At 32.2% G+C, this 26,269-nt stretch overlaps 1 protein-coding gene across 8 annotated transcripts in view; it reads right to left on the bottom strand.

Annotated features, from left to right (window-relative positions):
- The window catches only part of LOC126818600 (polypyrimidine tract-binding protein 2), a 102,158-nt gene that overhangs the window by 48,233 nt on the left and 27,656 nt on the right, over positions 1 to 26,269 (bottom strand). Inside the window, exon 1 of one of the 8 annotated variants that reach the window (XM_050546096.2) lies at positions 10,644 to 10,687. The exons of 6 other annotated variants lie outside the window; for them this stretch is intronic. In XM_050546096.2, coding sequence (XP_050402053.1) covers positions 10,644 to 10,649 — 6 coding nt within the window. In that variant the 5' untranslated portion in view covers positions 10,650 to 10,687. Of the gene's footprint in view, positions 1 to 7,028; positions 7,050 to 10,643; positions 10,688 to 26,269 lie in introns of those variants that run through there. One more of the 8 variants, XM_050546101.2, reaches the window with a different exon arrangement.

Below are 26,269 nucleotides of genomic sequence, written 5' to 3' on the forward strand. Positions count from 1 at the left end.
GTCTACATGAAAATGTTGGCATCTATCAGCCTCAGCTTGTGGTTTTACTTTGTTAAAATAAAATTACAATAGATGACTAATTTACAAATAATACAGAAAGGAGTAAAATGATATGATTGTGTATTGAAAAAGAAATTATAAACCCTGTAATGTGTGAAGGAAGGCCGCAAGTGCCAATTAAACTATGTGTTGGTTTATAGCTTTAGGGTCAGAGGACAATTTATCCAATTACTCACAAGATGTCTAACAAAATATACTATACTACGAATATATATTTACCAATCTACTTATATAACAACCTATTTGACATCAGCTTCTTCCACAATCCCCAAATAAATAAATGACATTGCACATTTATCTTTTTGAAAAGTATCAAGCAATCAAACTGATTATCTATACTTAGTATATGCAGCAAATGCTCACAATGTAACTCAATTAAGGTTTTGAAGTACCTGGTAGTGAAACTATACACTAGGTCTCCTCACTTTCCATCAGTTCGAAATAAAGTTATCTTGTTCAAAATATCGACCAATGAAATTGCTCAGCTCGGCTTACCTTTAGTAGAAAATGTTTACCATTGAACTCAAGTCAAGACATTCACCTAATGAACATCTACACCAAGTTTTAACATTCTACCGCAATGTCAAGGTATTGATGTAATGAAAGTTTCAATACTCCCACTCAATTAGAATCAAAGTTATCAAGCTCAAAAGTCTCGACCAATCAAATTGCTTATTGCTCTACCTACCCTAAGCAGAAAATGCGCATTATCGAACTTAGTCAAGGTATTGATATGATGAAAATATACACCAGGTTTCATCACTCTCATGGACAGACTGATCTATTTTAATAGTTCCCTGCTTTCTTCGAAAGGCGGTGGATAATAATTCTAAATTATTAAATGCAGAAGTTCAACAAATCATTTTTACTTTACAGCCTGGAAATAGAAAACTGTCACAGACAATGTCTGGCACAGTTCCCCTGCTATCTGTCATTCTGGCAGGCACATAATGGATATTTATTTGTCTTTTTATTGATATTCTTAATATATGTCATAAATAGAAGATTGCTATGTACAACTTCAGAAGTGCTGACATTAGCAGTGGTATCTAGTGTTCCGGTAAGAGTAAGCATACCCTGTAAAAAAAACATTGCAGCTTGGAAATAAAAGATACAGCTTAATGTTAAAAATATGTAAAATATAAATCAGCAGAAGTATCAAGTGTTCCAGAGAGTAAGCAAACACTGTTCATGGGGGTCACGACTGTCAAGTTGTTCGGATGGGACGAAAAACCGAGGTCCCGTGTACACATTGGCATGCACGTAAAAGATCCTTTGACAGTTGGAATTCGATATAAGAGTAGGCCATAGTGCTGATGTCCGGGCAATATTTCCCTCATAGCACGCTGTATGGCATATGCCCGTCTTCATTAGCCCAGTTTGGAGCAGAACAGTAGGACGTTAAACCTCAATTCATTTCATTTAAGCTTGGAAATAAAAGTTACAGCTTATTGTAATAAATATGTGATATATAAACAGTTCACATAAGGAATTGAAGTAAAAACATGGGATATAGGATTACACCTGATGATGTGTAGAGTTGTGATGTTAATATTATCAGGATACAGTATATCCTGTATACTATAACATATGGTTGTCAATAGTAACAATATGTCTGCTTAACGGTTTTTGATCGCATTTAAATATTAATAACAATATTTTATGCTTAAAGACAAATGAAACCGTATCGATTTTGCATCATTTTAATTTTAAAATTTGTTATATTGGTTGTTTTTTTTACTTTTTCCCCCTTTCAAATAATTATTCTCCAGGGCAATACAATCATTATTTATAAAAATATTCGTATCACATGTTTTAAAACATGTTTCCACATGGTTGACTATTTTAATTAAAAGTTTATAAGCTAATGGATTCATATACTTTTGTTGTGACAAATTCTATGAATATTTTATCAAAATTTTCTATGAAGCAAATGAAATGAAAAACATTTCAAAATGTTTTTTTTAGGTCATTTCATAAAAAGTTCTGTGCAAAAGACAGAACATGCTTTCTTTTTTGTTTCAGGGTACCTGATACTAATTGGGGAACTCAAAACTGTCCTAATAAAATCATGTAGGATTCTGTGTATCATTTGAATTCAGTGTTGGCACCATCTTTTGCTTTGCATTTTTTCCTATATAGGTGCCACCCATGACAACTGAGAACTAAGGTTCTTTTCAGTCATGCCAGGATTCGAACTTCGGAAATTCTAATCAAGAGACAAGTGGCCTGCCACTCGACTACCGGAGCTCCTCCATTTTTTGGGACTAACACTTATTAACAGGGCAATTTCTAATAAAAAAGATGACTTGAGAGAGAGAGAGAGAGAGAGAGAGATAGAAAGAGAGAGAGAGAAATGGGGTTTAACATCCACTCGACACAAACTAGGTCCTTTTGGGGCTAACATATGGTTTAATGTTTTATTTCAATAATTCGCTTGCGCGTAGGGGTCTTTAGCAGTGTGAGGAAACTGGAGGACCCGGAAAAAACCCACGAGGTTGGACAGGCGACTCTACTCCTTGTCATGTACAACCGGGGAATCGAAACCAAAAAGATGAGTGGGCCAACAACAGGATCAAAGTTACACCCATATAATAAATTCTCTCTCTTGTTTCTGCTTTAAAACAACCGGCTTGCACATTTAAACATCTTGACTTATATAAACTAAAAGTCAAGAGTCTAGTTCTTTGAATAAAATTTAGCACCAATGCTGTCCAACATGATGACGAATTGAAGAAGAGTGAGTAAAAGTTGAAATAAATAAATACACCCTATTTCCTTCCCATGCTATAATTCTTTACATCTGTTGTTGTGATTTGTCAGTGTACAGTCATCCATCAAATATCTGCTAAAATACTCCCATCATTTTCACCATTCTAGCCCCAAATCTTTCTTCTAATCTGAGTACATATTAATGTTTATTGGCTTTTCAAAACTATTTAATTAGGCTGAATTAAAGCAGTAAGAATTTCTTTTCATGTCCTCCAGGGAGATCAGATAACTAACATTTGTTGGTGTAACTCATCACAGCCAGCTACCATTTTTGTCTAAATTATGCAATAGGAGCCAATGTTTTTCCACTTAATGCCAAAAATTTATTTTGTTTATCCATGCTTACTTGAATTACATCCCAGTTACTACATTTCTTCATCGGCAAACAGAATGCAACCTATATACTATTTCCAAATAGACAAGATGCATTCTCTCTTTTTTTCTAATGGAACTACCCAAACATTAATCATACACATTCTGACAATATCTTGTTAGTTCTTACTATCATCATCATAAAGAACAAAAAGTACAGCTTAGAGGACAGTTAAAAAGCAGTTGCATCGTTTTGACAAGTGCCACAAGAATATTAGTGATGCCTGCTTGTTGCCAGAAAAAACTTTTATCATACACACAGGAACCTAAAAAAAAGTGTTTCATTATAACAGTCAAAAACACAATCTAGGATTCTAGGTTATGGCACAATACAAAGTCTTTCATTATAACAGTCAAAAACACAATCTAGGTTATGGCACAATACAAAGTCTTTCATTATAACAGTCAAAACACAATCTAGTTATGGGACAATATGGTCTGATATATAGTGTTAGTTTTCAATTGTCAATTATTACTGGAAGCAACTATTTGATACCATTTCCTCCATTTTGGTTAACAAGAAAGAAAACTTTGTTACTGTATCAAAGACCGTCTCATTTTGTTAAGGTCTTTGTCATGATGTGTCATATAATAATCAGTAAAGAAGTAACCTGTACTGACAGCAGTAGTGAGCTTTCTGGAACTCAACTACATAACTGCACTACAAAGCAGAGTACAGTGTGGCTATCAACAGAGTTTAAAGTCCACCATTTGAAATATAGAATGAATGAATAAAATGATGTTTTAACATTCTACTTTTCTGCACCACTGGGCTAATGAAGAGTGTGCTAGGAAGGAAATTTTGCCTGGATAATGATTGAATTCCAAATGTCAAAGGTTCTTCAATGTGCATGGGACCTGAGATTTTTCTGTGTACACCTTTGTGTGCACATAAAAGAACCTTTGACATATTAGGGTCTTCCTATAATATCAGGTTGGTGTTAACCATCTTCATTAGCCCAGTTGGAACAGAACAGTAGGACGTTAAACCGCATTTTATTTCATAGATCCGAAATAATTTAAGTTTGATTTGTTTCTTGTTCATCTTAGTGCTAACATTCATTATACTCATTAATACTGTTTATAAATCAATCAATAAGTGATCAAGGGCCCCAAAAAATGTGAATCTCCATAATGATCCTGTTCTATTCCCCAGGCAGAAGGATAAAACTATATTAATCACTGCTATGAATTCAAAAAACTTTTGTCAATATTTTTTAATCATTTATTATTCATATCGATTTTCACTCAAATGAACATAAAATAACACAATACACATTATCGGATCTAATCCAGGTTTGGAAAATGCGATTTAAGCTGGACGAGATATTTTTTTTAACTATGTCGGAAATGCATTAAAATATCAATTAAAACATGAAAATATGTGACAGGCAAGAGAGGAAGAATTGTTCCTGACAAATCCTGAATGTGATTGTCGGTGAAAGATGGTTTATTTCGAGGCTTTAGTTTTATATCCGCCCAGACATTTTTATTCAAGGCTATTGAAATCTCTACCAGAATATATATAGAGTATAATCTAAAGAATGAAAGTAGTACTAAAACAGAATTGTTAGTATTCTACATAGTTAGCCAAGATTTTCCATTACAATGGTGTCAAGACAATCTTATCAGAGGCGAAAGACATTTATCTCTTTTGTCACCTTCCACATGTCTAACACATGCGATGTCTTCATTAACTGCTGTTTTACACTTAAATCATTTATTCTCCAGCCATGTAAGACTATCTGGCGGGTGGCCTCGTCACTCACAAAACCTTTTTATACCAGAGATTCGACTCCTTAGGAAATGGTGAATAAATCTAAATAGAAATGGAAGAAGGCATGCATGAATATTACATAGGGATCAGATCAATATTTGAACTAAATCTAATAGTTGGGCAAGTACACATCTGAACAGTCCTTTATACTTTACTTTTTCAGACGGAGGATTTGAACCAAGTACAAGAAACTGAAGATCAAAATACACGTTAAACAACAGTGCAGATGAATAGAATGAGGTTTAGCCATTCATGGATATTTCACTACAAAAAAGTGTATTGAATCTGGACAGCATTTTGCTAACACACCCCAAAGGTTAATGGGAGACCTCACAATAATGTAGTAGTATTGTTATGTTGCATAGAGATATAATCTCATGGCTAGAATATTCATATGAATTAATTTGTCCATCCCATATACCTACATGTATCCTCATTCATACAGTTTGTTTAAATAAACAAAAAATATGCAACAAATGAATGCATGTCTAAAACCTTGGGTGATTTCACAATAAAGCACTTAAAGCAAAAGTATCACCGAAAAAAATGTTTTTAGATGTCAGTCATTTTTAGATGTCGGAGCTTTTACAAAATATGAAACTTTTCACAATTTGCGATTTTAATACAAAATAAAACTAGATGTCTTTTTTCAGTTCACTATACATTCATACAAATTCTTAAATTGGATGAAAAACTTCAAATATTAAGACGCACTATATAAACATTTATATTCAAAAATGTCAAAGTAAACGTTTGTAGGAAATGGTTTTCAACTGAACCAATTTTTCTTCAGCAAGCTGCGAGTTAAATGCATGCACTTTTGTATGAATCATTCATATTCACAGCATTTAGAATGTTAAATTCTATAGAGACATTAGTGTTGACAAAATCAATACTCTCCACAGTACACACATGTGTACATAATCTAATGCATTGTAAAAATATTCAATAACATGAAACATATTAAATTTTTCTTAACAATGATTTAAATTTTTTGGCATCCTTTATCAAGTGTATTTGAAATACTCCTTGGCTAGAATAAGTAGAACCTGGTGTCAGGCATGAGGCAAGAGTATGATTCAAAGATTTATTCTTTCTGAAAATCCCAGATATAACATTCATATTTGAAGCCCACAATTTATAACTTTTTAATCGTAAATGTATGTGAAATATTTTTTGGATGGAATAAGTAGAACCGGGCGTCATGGATGGTGCAGGACTGGATTCAAAGCTTTATTCTTTCTGAATCCCCATATAGGCCTACCACACTCATTAAAAGCTTTTAATTATTTTAATTATAATATGATTAGCAGAAGCCTATTATAAATGAATGATTTTTAACATCTCGAGATTTGAACCCATCACTTCAGTTATTTGCAGCTGTGTAATATGAGGGAGGGAATTCTGTATAGAAAGTGGAATTTCCATCTAATTATTTTTTTAATTCCAAATGGATATTTGTACCATCCAACGACAAGGCACATTTTCTGTGGCAACCCATAAGGCCTATATTATAAAAATAAGCATACTTAATGATTGACACCTGTTCCTACTTACATGTGACATGTCATTTTTTTAAAGCTTATTCTGTAGAAACCAAATACTGCATTCAATCAAAACACCTAACAAAAATAATCGTTAAAGAAATGCCAGCTTTAAAATCTTACAATAAATGCATCATATTTTTCGTATCTTATTTGAATATGAGTTTTATTATTTATCTTTTTTTTTATTTCCATCATTGATTTTATCTAAAAGACATTCAACATCAAGCTGTGTAAGCCTATTATTACCAGTCCGATTAGCTAACAGTATTAAAGTCTTAAACACGGCACATACTCACCAAGCTATTGATAGACACACTGTGAAAAATAGCACGCATATTTCAACTTGAAAAAAGCGTAAAATAATTCTGCTGTCGGATTAGCGTTGTATTTTGCAATTAAGGCAGAATAAACAAACAGATTTCTTTATCTAACCACAATCCCTGCTAATGCGTATTTGAGCTGTGTTCAGAGTGGTCTCATTGTTTAATGCCAAAACTTACATGTGTACACTTTTAACGTGTTAACATCTTAAAAGCTTCATTCATCACATTCCCCCTGACTCTCTACATCAAAATAAAAGGGAATCTTTTTCTCACTATTCATATTGCCTCATACACAGAACTATGGTATACAGAAGTTCATTTGATCTGCATGGGTCAAGGGGCATAACTCCATATTATTGTTTGTTTGGTAGTAAATATCCACTGATTTCAATTGTTTTAAGATATTTAATCTGTAACTGAAGATTCTTAATAACAAGAAAGAAATTTTAAAGGTCTTTTTTTTCTGTTTTACTGGTGGGGGGGGGGGGGACTATTTTGAGGCCATTGTCCCTAGGTCACCTTAAATTTAACATCTTTGATTTCTAGTCCAAACTACCACTTTGATTAGCTAGAAAAAGGTGACATGTTGTGCATGAGGCAGGGTAAGCTTACTTTAAGTTCTAAAACATCAGATACCACTTCTCATTTATTTAAGAAATCCACATTCCTAACAATCTATGTAATAATCTATGTCTGTATCTATTATTATACACTGATGTTGATTCACTAAAAAAATAATAGATTCTTATCGCTGTATGATGGTATCAAGCCTTTGAATAAGATCATGAATAAAAAGAGGTTCTATCTCTATGAGTAAGAATGACCTATTTAAACAATTACAGTATTATTAATTAATCACATAAGTTCATCAAGTTGTTTTCAGGTACAATGAGTATAAATATCTACAAGGTCCACGACTCTTGAAGGCATGTATGGTATGTTTAAACAATGAAATAATATCACTAATCAATAATGTTTTTACAGCAGTAATTGAAATTAACTTGTACAAATATCATGAGAGAAATACATTAATATTTCATTGACAGCTTCAAACTTCAAAGATAATATTGATTCAGACTTAATAAATATATTATACCAATCATCTTTTAGAAATCCTTTTTTCAAAAACCAGAAGTTTGAACATTTAGGAATCTCTTTTAAAAGGTGGCTGTTGTGCCTTTTTTTGAAAATTGGTATCAAATTGAAAATAAACTTGAATAAACCAGCTAAATATCAACAGTGGATATAAATTATTGACAAAAGTCAGAGCTAATAGAAATATTTCAAAACTTGTTTAATGTCACCCTATTTTTTTTATCACAGAGTCAATGAAATAATATCCAAGAACAGTTGGAAATTTAGTAAATTTGTCATTTTTTCAGCCTTCCAATACAATATCATCAAAACCAGATTATTAAACAAGAGAAGGTTGTACGCCAATTACCCCAACCGACAAAGTGTCTATCTAATATCCAAATCAGGATATAACAGTAATTGAAAAGGGATTAAAAAGCAAGATGGTTGTAAACCTGCATCTATAAGCTGGATCACACACACTTATAAATGAACAATAGTTAGACCACGTCAACAATAAACTAGCCTTGTTTATTATCTGAACATAGGTGCGACTAGAGAATATATCAAATTAATTTCTCTTCATAAAAGCCTTTCAACCAATCTTTAACCCTGAAAAATCATGTGCATGGTGTGATAAATAAATATTACTTGGTGAAAACAATATTAACTTTTCAAATCTGATGTGAAACCTTAAAAAAGAAGTGTTTAAATTTGTTTCCATTTAAGAAGTGTGTGTCGATATGGCTTCTTATTTAATATACAGCGTAGCAAATGTTCTGTATTGTTTAAAATATATTCTACAGTTGTATAATGTTAGGATGTGTTTTCTGTGTTTAATGTCTGTTTAGTCCAATGGTTAAAGGTGGGTTGGGTGTCCAAATGGTTAACGTGTGCACATTGGATCATAGGGTCTGTCACTGAGTCAAGTGACGTGGTATCAATTCCCCGCTTGTATGTGACAGGGGGTAGGGTCGTCTCACTCGTCTGTCCAACCTCGTGGGGGTTTTCTGGGTCCTCCGGTTTCCTCGCACTGCTAAAGACCCCTACGCACAAGCAAATTACTGAAATTAAACTGAACGATATGTTAGTCTCAAAATGACCTAGTTTTTCTCTCTCTCTTCAATGGTTACATGGGCCCTGCTGTCAACAACCCTGACAAGTGAAAACAGAGCTTGAAAAATCACAATGGTTTATGTTGGTTCATGCCAGGATTTGTCCAACTACCAATTGCAACACCCTCCTATGGTTAAAGTCAAGCATGAATTATGTTTATATTTTATAATTATAATAAATAGTCTGATGAAAAACTTGTTTATCTCAAATTCCCAATGTTTATCCATGTATATAGTACTGAGTAGATGTACTGAGATGTTAATAATTTAAGAGCCAGTCATAAAACCTTGTTTTTCTAAAAGCTTACAAAGGCAATTGAACTTATAAATCTTACGAAATCATTCAGGCATGCGATTTCTATCATTTAGAAATAGATTTGCGCTGTTGTTTTTCACTAATTATGCTTCAGTGCATTGTTCCAGCAGTGCAGAACAATGATGTCTTGTAACAATAACATTCACTTCCATTTTTATTGACGCTTTTAATTTCTTTTGTGTTTATTCAATGAGTACATCTATTGACAATAACATCGAAAATCAGCCAATAATTTCAAAGATTGGTAAAGCTTACAGATGCTTTCAAGCAGAACTGTTAATATAAAAATAAATGTTTTATGTATCCATGGTGATATACAGGTATTTATTGATTGGACTGTAGTTGATTGTGATGAAGGAATAACAGGTATATTGTTATTATCTCGTCATATTATCTTACCTGTCCTATATTACCTTATTTTAGTAATTAACATAGACACAAAATATTTACCTAGAAACCAATTATTCCACCATTTTGTTTTTATCAGAATGAAATAGATAGATAGGGATACAAATATATTGCATGGCAGAGTTTTAAAGATAGACTCAGACTGAAGATTTTGCAAGGCAAAGTTTTAAATATGTACTCTAACTCAATTAATGGCAGGATTCGCAGCCTTTCAATAACCAAAAAAAAGAAGTTTTGATTTAATAATTTAATGTCACTGGACAACTCTTGACTATCTCAATTTCTTCAAGCATCTTGACAGTGTCTCTGATAATGTCTCAATTTGACAAGGACAGTGATAATTCTGTAAAGCCCACATGAAACAGAGATTTTTAATTTCTTTATTGTAGTTTCTGTAGTATGTTCCGTTTTGAATACAATATAGCACGGTCATTTGAAATATCATAGCCCAAACAAAATTTACATTATGAATACAGCAGATTTTAATTTTAAGTAAACTTTCATAATGAAAAGATCTGAAGAGTTCATAATAAATATGTCAAGCAAAAACAATCGACCTCAATATTCAACTGTTTATTTCACAATTGACAATCAGGAGGGGAAGACTTGGGACTGATAAGAAGATTTAACCACACAATATTGGAGTGGTATTATGCTTAGTAAAATGTCTTATCAAATCTAATAATATCCTGAACAGACATCCTAATAATTTCAAGTATCCTGCACGAATCTTGTTGATAAAGTAAACCAAACTTCTATACAACGTCAATACGGATAAAGCAAACTTGAAACTCAATGGTTCACTCTGTCACCATTTCTCTTAAAAGATGACGGTCAAGAGTCTAATAATGTATGCGCTCTTTTCTAATGTAAACTCACCTTCATTCTAATGATGATGTCAGCCTACTCAAATGCATAAAATTAAAAGAGGACCATGCAACTTAAGAGAAGAGTAGACCGTTCCAGATTTATCTATCTTCACTGTCTCTCCTCCTTGAGTCAATAACAATCTTGACAATGAAAGAATGCATAATCATTTCTATTTTCAAACTTTTCCTCATACAAGGTGAAAAGTTATATATAGCTAGCTATTCGCTATGATATACTCTCCTTTATCAAATGAAATTACTTTAACACAAAATCATTCCATTGTCATCCAAAAATATCTTAATTTAGATAACAAATGACAATTCCAGGGTCGAATGATACGATTTCCCACATCTTTTATAACTTATAGGGTTATCTTTGTTTCTATGGTAACAATGTTAGATAGGAGAACTTGCTGGACAGTGGTGTTTTCAGCAGTGTTAAATGGTTGTTTTGGTGGTTTTTTCTTGGGGGGAGGGGGTTAACCATCAAATTATTGGCATTTTAGTAATTGGTCACATCAAAAAAAAATAGCGGCTTTCATGGAATACAATTAATGAATTTAATACGAGCATCATTTCAACAATGATTATCTTGTTATCTTTTCTTGTGCTTGAAAAAGATAGCACAATTAATATTACTATATTTGTCTTTAAGTAGTGATGTGAAATCAATCCACAGAAACCAATGTTGCCTTCAAATAACCTTGTTAGAATTGATCGATTTGAGTGATTTTTGGATCAACATGTTTCTTAAATCACTTGATTTGATATTTATTTCTTGCAATGTCTGTTTAGTTTGTCTTGTCCATTGGTTTGTCTTATCAGGTTTTTTATTTGTGTGTAGAGCAATTCTCCTACACTTACAATAAATTAAAAGTATTTTGGTAGTGTTTGGTGTTAAACTCCATATTGAACTTGGGGATTTAAGAAAGTAGTTACTGTTTTAAGTGATGTCAACATATTGCACCATAATACCTCTAATTACACAACATCTCATAGAAAACCAGACACATGGCACTTACATAACATCAACAGATTACAGTGTTCGATATACCCACACTTCTTTTGGCAGCATAAATAAAAAGAGCAGATACTCAAGTCTAAAAATAAAGCACATGTCACAGGTCATGTCAGACCCAACTTCAGGTTTTGTCAGGCACAATCCCTCTGATGCCTGTCATTTTGTCAGGGCACTGAATTGGCCCTTTTCTGTGTTTTTATAGATATTTTTTATACATGTTCCAGTACAATATTAAAAATGTCAGATACTAGTTTATTAGTGCCTGTTATTTTGTCAGGCACAACTAAAATTGTTATTTCCAAGTCTGTGGATACACTTGGTTACATTCAAATTTCTTTTTCATTCTAAGTTCTTGGTCTCTGTGGATACACTTGGTTACATTCAAATTTCTTTTTCATTCTAAGTTCTTGGTCTCTAAAAATGTATTCAAGAAAATGTATCATAAAATAGAATTGTTTGAAATGCAATGGAAAATGGAAATGGTCGGGTATCAATTATTGGTGCAGATCCACAGCAGTTTTCAGTAATGAAAGAAGATAATTGTTGATTCAGTTTAGAATATGGCAAGACTTGACTGCTTTTTGAAAATAAAGCACAGAATTCTACATCAAAGATCTAGGTTAGTCACTTTGTACCAGTTCAATCTACGTTTTATTGCTACTATAAAAAACACAATAAAAAAAAATTTATATGGAAAACAATCACTGGCTTATACTCATACAGCATGACATTTTGACCAGTGTTCTCTTATCCAGTCAAATGTTCTTGAAAAGGCGTAAAGTTATATCATTTTGAGAGTGGGATAAAAGTTATGTCCGAGAAGAAAAGGATAATTAACAGGATACTGAAGAACTTTCTACTCCCTTCATTTCCTAACTTCTATCAAATGATCAATACAGTTGGAGCAATTTGCTTAAAACAGTCACATCTCTACAGCCTCTCAGTTTAACATTCAGCTAAGAACCAGTATACCATTTATCATAAAAATAGAGAATTCTGTTTGGCCATACAATTATAACAAGCCGATTTGTCCTCACCAGTCACCAGATATTTTATCTAGTGAAACACCTTCCAGCTATAAAATTATTCTAGTAAACACCAAAAACTGTATAAAATACAGCTAATAAAATACGACCACAGAACAAACACTCTTTCTGTTTTCATAAAGAAACAAAGTATCTAATAATTGATGTTGAAAACATAATAATGTTTTATCTTGTTTTATCATCATTGAACACCTTCAAGCTATAAATTCCTTCTAGTAAACACCAAATCCCCAACAATAATAACTCAATACCCTTTTACGTTTATAAAGAAACATAATCATTTAATAATTGTATCATTTAATTTTTTTAAGTGGTGTGAATAATCTTTTGTAAACTATTGTTTTATCTCCATGAAACACCTTCCAGTTATAATTTTTTTTATCTAATAAACATGAAAACCTATAAAATATAATACATGACACAATTATATGGATATAAGTTATCTTAAGTTTTTTTCCGGGGACGATGCATCAAGGGTTCTCTGGTAATAAAGCAATAAGAATGACAACCATAGTACAGTGAAGACATACACAATATTAAACAATGAAACAATAATACATACTGAGAGATAATTAATTAGAAACTATAAAATATGATCAATTGTGCTATAACATACGACTAACATAATATATCATTCTTTTTAAAGCAGGTGTCAATAATACATGTATATTGTTACAGACACACTAATCAAAGAATTGTTATTTGTTTACAGGCAGCAGTATGACTTTAAACCATGTTCCATTCTAGTGTGCTTAATAAAAATTAATCGAACTACAGACATGGCCTAGAGGGTAGTAGAGAATATTACTATTGATGAGGTTGATTGAAGTAGAAATGAAATGATATGATGTCTAGGACTATCTATGATATTTGAGCAACAGTAATAATACCATCTGCTAGACTAACTAAATAGAGAGAGAGAGAGAGAGAGAAATGGAGCATAACTCAAATGGACACAAACTAGGTCATTTCGGATCTAACATATGGCTTTATTTTATTTCAATAATTCTCTTGCGTTTAGGGGCTTTAGCAGTGGGAGGAAAGAGTAGGACCCGGAGAAAACCCACAAGGTTGGACAGACAACCCTACACCTTGTTACACATACGCTGGGAATTGAACACATGGCACTTGACTCAATAACAGACCTTATGATCTAAAAAAAAACAACATGCGTTGAACCATACTACCACCAAACCCCCCACCAACTAAATAATAAAATATAGAATAGAAATTGTTTCAAAACTGCCGGATATATCTGTTGAAAATATTTTCTTAAGTCAAAATTTCAAAGATTTATAATCTATATAAGGCATGGTGTATATTTATTATGTTTGTAAATATTTAAATTGAGTACTAACCACTAAACCACATACTAGAAAATAGATTAATTCAACAGTCTAATCACTGAAATATTAATATTAATAAAATACAAGGATGTAGATGGAATGATAAGAATGACTGTTTATGATAAACTTCAAACTTGTTCATGCTAATTTTCTTTTATGCTAATTTTCTGATTTGTAATGTTAAATTTTCTTTTATGCTAATTTTCTGATTTCTTTGTGCCTATGTTCGGACTGTACTGGGATTTTGTGCCATTGCTTCAATGTTAACAGATCACGAAAGTTCTGTTAACTCCAATTATTACGGTACCTAAAATCTTTGCATTTTCTTGTTGAAATGTGATTCATCTTTAGAAAGAACATAAATATCATGAATTTTTGAAGCAGGAGAAAAATTTAATAAAATTTTCTGCATTAATCCAGATAAATCATAATTTATCTAAAGATAACTAGAATCATCATATAAAGGGAAACGATAGGAATTTAGATTGTTTGATCAATCTTATCAATCATTATTTATCTGCCAGGACAATGTCCTTACTCTCTAAAATTATTATCTACTTTCTACTTCACTTTATAAATATTCACTAATATTCGTAGCAAAATGTCTCAAACTTTCTGTTATGGGTCATTTCCTTTCCTCTATGTCTAATAAACTTCCTTTGACGCTATCACCGATACACTTACATTCGTACATATTTTTACTTCAAGTACGGTTAATTCTATATATTGCCCTTTCAGTACCCAAAACAATTACATAATATATACTGTCCACACTGTTGCCAAACATTATAACATAAAAAGATACTGTCCAGTTTTTACCCAAACAATTACTCTATCAGAATATGCAACATTTTTCAAAATTTCTTTACACAAAACAGTAAGGGGCCATTATCTGCTTTAACTATTAGAGCTATTACTTAACATAATCAATTAATTTTGCATATATTTTTTACTTAACATTTTCATAAAATTTTATATTTTTATTTAAATGTATACCAAAGATATTTAATGCCTCAAATAGTCTGCTTAGGTGATTTTACTTTTGAAAGATGACAGAGACAACCAATGATTTGAACTTGATCTATCATGGCTTAGAACAACCAACCACCTGTTCACCATCCTAGACAACATAGCTAGAATTTGAAGTTATATTAGAAAGTTAGTCAAGATAATTATTTTAAATTATCATGTCTGAACATGCAAGAGGCGTAGTAGGATAGAACATAAAGTAGATTGGAAAGGTAAAGTGTCTTTCCACCTGACTAACGAACAATAGTCGTCTGTGTCATCGCAATTAATGATTTTCCATACTGAGTACATAAATAAACGACTCAAACAAAGCATTCACTTGGTGTTTGATGACCTTTATTTTGTTGTGGTTGTTACCATGGCATCATAACAGTAAAATATACAAACTTTCCAAGAGCCTTTTAACCACTTAAGCTGCTATGTACATAAAACATTCACGGTTGTTGGACTGTAGTAATAAGGGTTTGGACAGTTTGTTTTTAAGATAATTGGGTGATATGCTATAACTAAACCAACACAATCACATCAAGACATAACCGAATTTAAATTATTCTTCAATATGGATTAGGGGTGTTATCCGGCAAGCCTACAGAACTTCCCTTGTCACAAATGTCAATAAATTTTCCACATCATACACAGCTGAAGTTATGATCAGAATTAACCCGCACCAATTTCCATTATAAAATACAATACCAAATTATTGTAAGGTATTGATTGTGAATACATTCGTCTATTGTTTCTTCCGTAGCTATAATTCTAGACTTGGATGGAACCAGAGTGCGAACACATGTTTTAGACTTACTCCTTTGACGTCGAGATCAATACAAAGCAACTGGCGTCAAAGACAAACGGAAATTTAATGTCATCCATCCTAGTGGCAATAAAAATAGAATAATGAATTACGCTAGCTATCAAAATTTCATAAATGCTAATAACATCGATCAACGTGGTGCTCGTAGACCACAAAGTAACTCTTTCATATTCTTGTCAACTTTGTCATTTACTTACAGCCAAATTATAACCGTCCTTTGTTACTTGTATTTCAAAACGTTAATAGAATTTAATTGTTGTCTATTGTACTACACCTGACAATAGAAAGCATCAGCTTCAGGATAAACATGAAGCAAGATCTTAGGGGAGTGGATTGAATGGTAAATAAATGTATCTACCCAAACTTGTCATCTGAAGATCTGTGTCAAGACTAGCTGGTATCTTATAAAGCACCATTTTTATGGAAACGCTACAAAAGCTTTTAATCTTCTGAAGAAGAATCTTGAAACGGAACTTTGTCAATAATTACTTTATTATTCATTTTAAGGAATGACTATTAATTCTCAACTTTTAAATGAAATTTACACTCTTTTTTTTAACGAACCTTTTAATCTATCAATTTTACTTTATTAATTATATTAAAGAAGGCCTTTTTACAGTCTTCCAACATTCTACCCTTCTGGTTTTAAAATATGCGAGGTGACAGTGATTCCCTTTGTAAGAATCCACATGGACACTGTCAGCTTTGGTCCATAGAGAGCTCTGATTATTAGCAAATTGATCATGAAATCTTCTATTAATGGGCGCTTTGAGAACGCTTAGTGGATTCTAGCATGTTACAAATGGAATATTATATGATTATATAAATGGAAACCACAGTATTTCAGTATAATTATTTATGAATTTTTAACAATATCCATACTTAGAAATCATTGTAACCGTAACTGAATAGAGTAAAGTAGCGGGAGAATAATACTGGTAAACATATCACACCCAACCACTGCCATTAGGATGCATTCAAACAAGCAGCCACCATTGATTGAAATAAGCAGCCATGTAAATACTTGTTCTTTCAACTACAATTATATCAATCTAAGTTCGAGATAGATATACATGATAGATATTTATATATTGTTTATTTTATTTATCTTGATCTTAATCTAAAGAAATATCTGCTTTTATTATAGTGAAAAGATACTTGTATTTCGAAAATATTTGTAAACAAATACCCGCCTTCTAAATATTTGGTTTTTGTAAGCAAATGTATCTATAGTAAATAGTTAACTATTTCTGACATTTTCTCTGTGGAATATCAAAGAAAAGATATTTTTGAAGAATGTTTCTAAATCTAACCAAAACAAAAGATGACAAACATATTACAAGAAACAATTGTATGGTTAACCTTCTGCTGGATGTATTCGATGATCTTACTTGGCTTGATCAAGATGATAGTACTCAGTACTTTAGTGGTTGTGCACCTATACAGTTATTCCTTGTAAAAGCAACCATTTCGTTAAACTAATATTAGTAAATCTCAGCAGTGGAGACTTACAGCTGGCTCCTTGGGATCCATTCACTTGATTCAATATATAAATGAAACGATATGAAATGGGGTTTAACGTTCTACTGTTCTGCACCGACTGGGCTAATGAAGATGGGCATAAGCCATACAATGTGCTAATTGCTACGAGAGAAATATTACCCGATCAGCAGCACTACGGCCTACTTGAATTCTATCTGTAAAGGGTTCTTTTACATGCACACCAATATGTACACCACTATGATATATACCTATACTGTTTGCTGCTCGCTTGCTATGTTGTGTTATGTATTGCTGTCCTCCAACACTTACTGTAGGAGTGAAATAACAGACAAAATTCCATGGGTTTTTTAACTTGTATCGAATAGCCTTGAAAAACTATATGAATTCAACTCATGTGTGGGCCCTATACCTTACAGATGTACAATAAACTTACACATAACATGGCAACTATCACAGTCATTCTCAGGTGGTTAAAGTAGTGCCACAAAGATAGTAAAACTTGAAGTTTAATGTAAGTAAGTGTTCCTAATAATATCATTATTAATATCATATTTCCACTGACTACCGGAATTTATGAACTGAACCATTAAAAAACAATAACCAGCACAAATGCTAGGTCACAAAGGTCAAAGAGCAATGTTAAAGTTGACATTTGTCATCAATTACTGAAATATGGTTCAATTACCAACATCCTGAAGAGAAAAAGCTAAATATCACTGTTTTCACATGTCATGCTTCCTACTACATGTACATGTTCAACATACCATATTCCAAATAAAAACCTCCCAGGCGTTGGAAAAAAAAAACCGTTCAAATATGCGGCACTTCTAACCAAACATTTGATAGTAGGGTAGAACTTGTATGAATAAATAAGGTGTTTAAAAAAAGAAGGGAGAGGAGAGAGCATAAATTCAACTCAACTTTTAAGAAGTTAAATCAAGAGGTTGGATCATTCATTAAATTGGGAAATTACTCCAGTGGAATAATAAAATTATGAAATATTCATGTACAAAGAGACTGAATAATTCTAGATTTATCAAAGTATGATTATGATGTTCGTCTTGTTTTTATTAAAACAACATCCTGTTTCTACAAGGATTCAAAATCTGGGTCAAAATTTAATTGAAGAAAGGAGTGGGGAATTTGTGTATAATAATATTAGTATGCATAATGCAAAGCATACATATATAAATTTTATAATCTGTTATGGAAAGCTGTGGTAATAAAAACTAAAATACTCATCCTAAATTCAAATGACATAATTTTGGCAATATGGAAGTAAATAATTATATTCTCATATAAACCTACAGAGTTGTATACATTTAAAATCTAAATTAACCATCTGTTTCCACTGCATCTGTGATTTAATTATCAACAAAAATCTCCTGAATACATAAATTAAAAGTATGAAAAATTAAATTGAAAAGTTGAAGTCAGTTTTCAGCATGAAACAGCTGGTAAATACAATATAGACAGGATGTCAGCTGGTCACTCAAAAGATGATTAACATCTTCTGACCTCACTTATAAATCCATGTTAAAAAAAATTATAGTCAAAAATAGTCATGTTAAAAAAATTACAGTCAATAATAGTCAAAAACTATGCAACAAGTAATGTTGGCAAAAAGTTGTATTTCAAAGTCGTAAAGGATCAAAATTTGTTTATAAATTTGTTAATAAAAATTTGAAAAACCCTTTCATAATCTTTCATTAGTTTTTGGAGCTTTTATGGACACTTCTTAGTGCACTTGGTTTGAAAGTAATTCAACCACATCCCAAAAAATAAAGACTCATTTCTCTATTCCTACAATTTAATGACTTTTGCTAGAGTTTAAAGTACATTTTAACATGATAAATTGAAAGATAATTTCATTATAGACTCAATTCTAATTCTAGAAGCCTGTATAAATTTCTTTAAATTTAGATTGTATCCTTGGGCACTTCTGTCTATAATCTATAGAACAGCTAATATCTCTTATGCAGACAGAAAGATCTGTCATCTAGATAGACTTGGACTAACTGAAACTGACTCCAAAAATAGGCGGACCGGACCTTTTGATCATATTCACAAAGGCAAAATAAGTCTGAAATAACAGCACAAATTTAATCTAACTACTAATAGCCAGTTAATTTTACCGTCTACTACCTGTTTCCCGCGAGATTTAAATTATAGTGCAGCATATAGTATTCAATATCTGGTAATCGGTGGTGAATATATAAATACCCTGACTGGTTATTGTATCAGTTATATTTATAGCCTGTCTGTAGTTTTATCCTCTAAATCTAAATGAGATTTGTTCAGAGTAAATCACTGGTTTACATCAAAACATGGCTAATCATGTAGTGGTTAATCATGTGCCTGAGAATTGCTAAAAGAAATAGCAGTAGATGCTTTCCTTAAAATCTCCTCCAAGATTTAACCTTATTTTCTTGGGGAACGGAAATCGGTATTCTAATGGTGCTTCCTATGCCGTACTACTATATTGTTTGCTTGTCTGTCTTTTTTTGAGCAGTTCTATGTTTCATTTGGGAATGAAATTGAAGCTACTGTGTTCGCAATAAATGGAAAGGAGGTTTTTATGGCACGTCAGCTCAAACCGGGGAAAAGGGGCTCGAAGCTTGCTCTTTCTAGAACATTGGATATCATCTCTCATTTATTTTGGAAATTCACAACTCGCAGGATTTTCTTTGCACCAATATTACTGTATCATATAATTATTTACTGGTTTTTATTTAAATATTCTAAATCACATCACAACTCAGTTATTCTATTTCAGTATTTCCGATCAAGACTTTGTTATCAGATCTTGTTTCATTGTCTCTCAAAAATGCATTAGCTTCTAAGATATAATTTGACATTCATCAAAGTATTTCAACACAATAATTCAAATGAGATATTTTCTAGAGGAAAATGTGAGTTAAATTTTCACACAAAATAATACAATGTATTTCTTTCTATTTCCCATTAGTAATGTTATTACAGTAAGTAATGTCAAATTAAGGACAGCAGCACTTATACTTTTATAGCATTTGTTACCTTTATTTGAACAAGATGGATAAATTTATTGCAACAAAAAACATATTTTGAAATCTATTTGGGGATAAGCAGACCTAGATGTATTTGCCTAACGATATCAGAAATATAACATTTCTTTCTTCTGGATGTTTGTAAAAGATACAAGTAGAGTTATATATAAATCAAACGTCCTCATGATGTAAGCTGACAAACAAGCCTTTGTCATGTCACTAACATTTCCTGAATGAAAGGAAACCTGCAAGGATAGGTTTGTCCTTTTGTCTTTAAGTAGATCTTATGGTTGAAGTTATCAGTTCCTGTCAACCCTAGAACACTAATCTGGCCAGATCTGTTATAACACATTATACCATCATTACTACAGCATCTGTTGTTATAAGTACTAATTACCCAACACAGAGAAAACAACACTTTAACTGTTTATCTTCATCCAATAATATTCATCACAGATCAACAAAATGTCAAATAGGAAACACTGTCTCTGAGAAGAGATAGTAAAATGGGTTTTGAATCCGCTTGACACTAACCACGTCATTTCAGGACTAAACCCAAAAACTTGGAATCAAAGAGAAAGGCTGCATTGCATGATCAAAAACCAATATGTCAGGCAACTTGGTAGGTCAAGCACCCCTTCCCCTCCTTACGGGACTCAGATATCAGTTTAATTAGTATGTTGTAAATACATCGATCCAAATTCATTTCAATAACATCTCGATGGATAGTTCGTGTAAACTGCTCACCAGACTATTTTGATACCGGATGATCGAATCACTAACCCTGACCCTAGAGAATTATATTGGTTCACAGCATGGAAAATGGCGGAAGGCAATGAATGAGAGAGGCTCTTCACACGTAACCAACCAGTCAATGGAAATGAATAGAATCGGTTTTGTTGATTTTTTTTAGAACACCTCTCTACTCTACTCCAGGAATAATATCTCCATTACAAATATTGAAATATATTATACTCAGTATTGAATATGGGATTATTTCCGCAAACTGAGAAGATCGCTTTTATTTTATCATTTATTCATCAGGAATTTGAAGAACTTTTTAGCAAACACGAAATAAAAATTTAAAATGGGGTTTATTACTAACCATTAAGTGATGTAGGAAGTAGAATAGAGTAGTGTGACGCAACAAAACGAATGGCATGACTATTAGCCAATTTTAGCTAGACATTTTCAAATTTTGAAGGATGGTTTCAAAGCTTTTCTTTATGGATTTTTATTTCTCTGGAGAAGAAACACAGACAAATGGAAACCTCAGACGAATGGAAACCGTCAAAATAAAGAAAAAACTTGGTCAATACAAAAATTAGATGCTTTTGGAACCTTCAATAATGTCACACAATGTGTGAAGACCTTTTAACACTTGACTTATGAGGAAATGAAAGCAATGGTGTAAAAAGAAACAGGTTGTCTCACATCCAATGTGTGGTGATAATTCCTCTTAAAGAAGCTGTAATTCCCAATTCTACATTGAGAGTAAGAAGGTCAATCTTTAAAAACACACATTAAGACAGAAACTTCAATAAAATGTGCAGGTTCATGAACAAAGTTTTATATTTAGTAACAAAGATATTGACTAATTGTATAAGAAAAAATATTCGTGGTAATAGATCCTATGGGATAATTGAATTCAATAATCTATTAAACATTAATATGCAGAATGGAGACAATAGGGAATATATTTAGTTTTTATTGAATGAAAGCAATTAACTTTGTGTTAAACTTGGGCTAAGAAAACTATTATACATGTAGTTCTGTTTAAGCTTTCTTCACAAAACTTTAAAATCTAATACAAATACAGTATCGTTGTTCAGATGGGATGGAAAACCGAGGTCCTGTGTACACTTTGGCACACATGTAAAAGAACCCTTAACAGTTGAAATTCGAAATAAGAGGCCGCAGTGCTGCTGTCCGGGCAATATTTCCCTTATTGCACACTGTATGGCATATACTCATATTCATTAATAGGGGCAGAACAGTAGGACATTAAACCCTATTTCATTTCCTACAAATGCAACTGTAAAAACATAATTTTAAGAAAGTCAGTATTCTATGTTAACCAACCCATGAGCATCAGATCATAATGGTAGCTAAAAGCTACAACTGATTTTAAATTATTTTTATACATGGCGAATCGATCAGAAATATAAACCACAAACAAAACAGATTAACCATGGTAATCTTCACGGAATTTTTATACATCAATGGATCAAAATCGGATTAAATCCCTATTCAAACATAAAGAATAATAGATTAAATTAAGAAGCTCGCCACAATCTTTTTTCCATAGGTTCTCATTGTCCTAAGATGTGTTCAATATAATTATTAGCTGGGCACAGTTCAATGCCTCCAGCGTAATAGTCTTAACATAAAAATAGGAATATATCCGTTCCCTTTCACCTTGAGTGTTTATTTATGACTTTAATCAGTTATTGGGGCCATAACCATAAACTTAGAGATAAAGATTTTCAAGTTCAAAGGTATTTTAAGTTAAGAGATATCTGGTTGAATGGAGCCTAATAATTATAGATTTCTATTACAATTTCACTGGTTTCCACAAGATGAAATACATGTTTTGATGGGAAACAGAATAAAAAAAAGCACAAAACATTGTTTATTAAAAACTTCTGTCTTGCAGTAAATCAATCATAAGCAGTAACAAGCGTGTGTTCGACATTCTTCCAGTAAACCCACAAAAAAATAAAAGGCTATTATTTCTACTCATTATTTTGTTGGTTAGCATGCAAGACTTGTCCAACGAAAACAATAAAATACTACAAACAAAATCAAGTTGGGTGTACATAGTACATATAAGAGTAAAACAGCTGTTAGTTACTGAAAGTGGTATCAGGTGTTCATTCTGGAATAGTTTGTATCTTAAAACCTAAATGGAAATGGTGGGAAGGTGGGTGTTGATGTATATGCTTCAGATAAAGATGTGTCATCGAGTCTGGTGCAGTAGTTTTATTCCAAGGCTTCTTACGTCGTGACAATGAATATGGCTGCCTGCCTTATGGGATTTCTCTAGGGTCTTTAGTTTATTCGCAATGCTTAAAACCTTATACATGTACATGCAACTGAATTGTTTAGATACAAATGTATCATATGTTAGTCCAGACCTTTTATCTAACCAATGGGACAGACACTTTGGCATGGACAACAATAATTTTAACCAATCACAGTAGCTAAAATTAGACTTCCACGATTCCGAACTTAATATAGTTAATTGTGCTCACACCAAATATCTCAAAGAGAAAATATCTACTGAGAAAATAACTGCAAAAAATTGAAACATAGGTTAATTCATGTCAAGTCAAATTACTTTAAAACTAGTTTAAATTTCATAACTTGTCAGTTTTCCAGGAGTCAAAATATGTGTATGAATTTAGTATGCCTATTAGAGACATGAGATTATTTTCACAGATAAGATAATTCAATAGAATTACATGTTGATTGCTCTGAGAACCAAACATGTGTTCTTCACTTACAAAAACACCACTGAAAGATAAATCAACCGATTCAAACACCCCAAAACCAAATTATAATTTTTCTCATATTTACCATCCCGAGGAATTATTTACAAAAAATTGAACATTTTATTATTTATTTTGATTGTACATGTGCAGACAAACGTATTGGGTGCTTATGTGAAGCAGACATCTGGGTTTAATCTAGCATGCCAGGAATATCCGAACATACATCTAACCTTAACCAGATCTGTAGACAAAGACGATAGATATCTTTTACTTTACTCCTCAATCATTCAACAAATCTACGACCAGGCTTAATAATAGAACTATGAATGTAAGAGGTTGATACTTAATCTGCTAAATACTTATACAAATCACTTAATGAAAACACTGATCATTACTACGCCATGTGTTGAATTAGAAAGTCTTTCACAACATTTATACACCTGTACATACATCTACGTTATAATATCACATAAATATGTCAAACTATTCCTGAACAGTATTACCACATAAAAGATTATCCTATTAAATATCATGATTTGCCAATCAAAGTACAGAATGAAATCTGTTCATTAGTGATTTAAATTTTAAATAGAAGAATTTATCTGAAATAAAAGGGAAGATTCTAAAAGAAATGAAAGTGTAATGCCTTGATTTACAACACTTTTCTTTGCTTATATTATGAGATATTTTTGTCTCACAAAAACAATAACTGACTAAGATTAAGCAACTAATTCTAATTAATGACCTGAATGTCAATACTTTAAATAATTACAATAGTAAAGAGATATATATAGTAGTATATATAAAACAACCACCTGTTATTAATTATAAGATCAGTATAAAAAACATCTGACAATCTAATTATCAATATATACAGTATCATAAAGTAGTCATCACATCACTCTTCTGTTTCTTATTCTTTTTTATGGATACAAGTCATTATGTAGATTCTAAGGGCTATATGCAGCTAATCTCAATGATCCCCCAAAATGGTTCTGCCATTGCTCAGAACTTTTATTGGCCTGTTGACAATAACAGACACAGGAGGGTGGCAAGGGAGTCGGTTTGAAATAAGGGGCTTCTCCTGGGCTCAAATAATTCTCTTTGCTACAAAACTATTTACAAGCTCCTGGATATGTGTAATTTATACTGCCTTGCTTTAAGTAGTTTAGACAAAAAATTGTTCTAGATATTCGACCACACCTTCGAGATGCCAAAAGGAGGGTGGTGACACCTGCCGAAATATATAGAGTGCAGTTCTGAAAGTACTGGGCATTCTCTTCAACATATTGCTGGTAACACTTTACATGCGATGTGATTAAACTATATTTAATTAAGAGATACAGACAGGTCTGATGTGATCTTAAGAAAGCAGAACTAAGCTTCTGTAATGTAATTAATTTGAAACCATAAAGAATTGTGTCGAGTGGTAAAATCATGGATGTAAGGAAACACCTGTAAAGATGTAGAAATAAGAGATCTTGTTGCATTAACTTGTATTAAACACCATCAATAAATGTATTAGGTGTTATAGTAGTCAGTATTACTGTCAGATCAATCTTCTTAACACGATCATTTGTCAATCAAACCAAACACAACTACAGCAAGCAACGCTACATCCTTTCATGACCAACTTCATTTTGATTAGTTCAATTATATTGAAATCTTTTTATTCCCAGCAGTACTTGAAACATGTTGGAAGCATGTTAACCTAACTGTCCTTTACCATCACGAATAACAGAATGTTTTTCTGTACTACATCAGTGGATTAAATATCTTCAGATTCTGGAGGGAAATAAATCCAAATAGTTTGTGAATTTCAGGTTATATTCTGATGACGTATTGTATGCTAAGCATTTAGTTATTGTAACTATTAAGACAAGGTACAATCAGATAAATACATGTGCAACATTACTGAATTTATGTCTATGCAATGTTTGACAGGCTACTGTCATCTTTATCAAGCATACAAGGGTACTCTTGTTTTTATTTCCTGGATAATGACAAGAATATCCTTGTCGAAACATAATTCATTAATTGTGTATCTGTAAAATTGTACCTTGGTCTTAGAAACTATATGATCGAATCCTTGACCTGACAGTAAGTGCAAAACCCAGGTGGTTCATTAGTCCACAGCCTGGAAGGTGATCAAGGGCGTCAGGCTTTTAACACCAACCCTATATTCAACCCTTTGTCTAGCTCTGTATTAAATACAATATATTCAGTATAAAGAAGACCACACATGATCACATTAATTAAGACCTTGTCCAACTCTTAAACCCAATACACAAAGAATAACATATTAAAAAAAAAAGATCATGTACAAGTGTTAATATGTGAACCAATATAAACATGGAACT

The sequence above is a fragment of the Patella vulgata genome, chromosome 4 (assembly GCF_932274485.2).
Source record: "Patella vulgata chromosome 4, xgPatVulg1.2, whole genome shotgun sequence".
Lineage (NCBI taxonomy): Eukaryota > Metazoa > Mollusca > Gastropoda > Patellidae > Patella > Patella vulgata.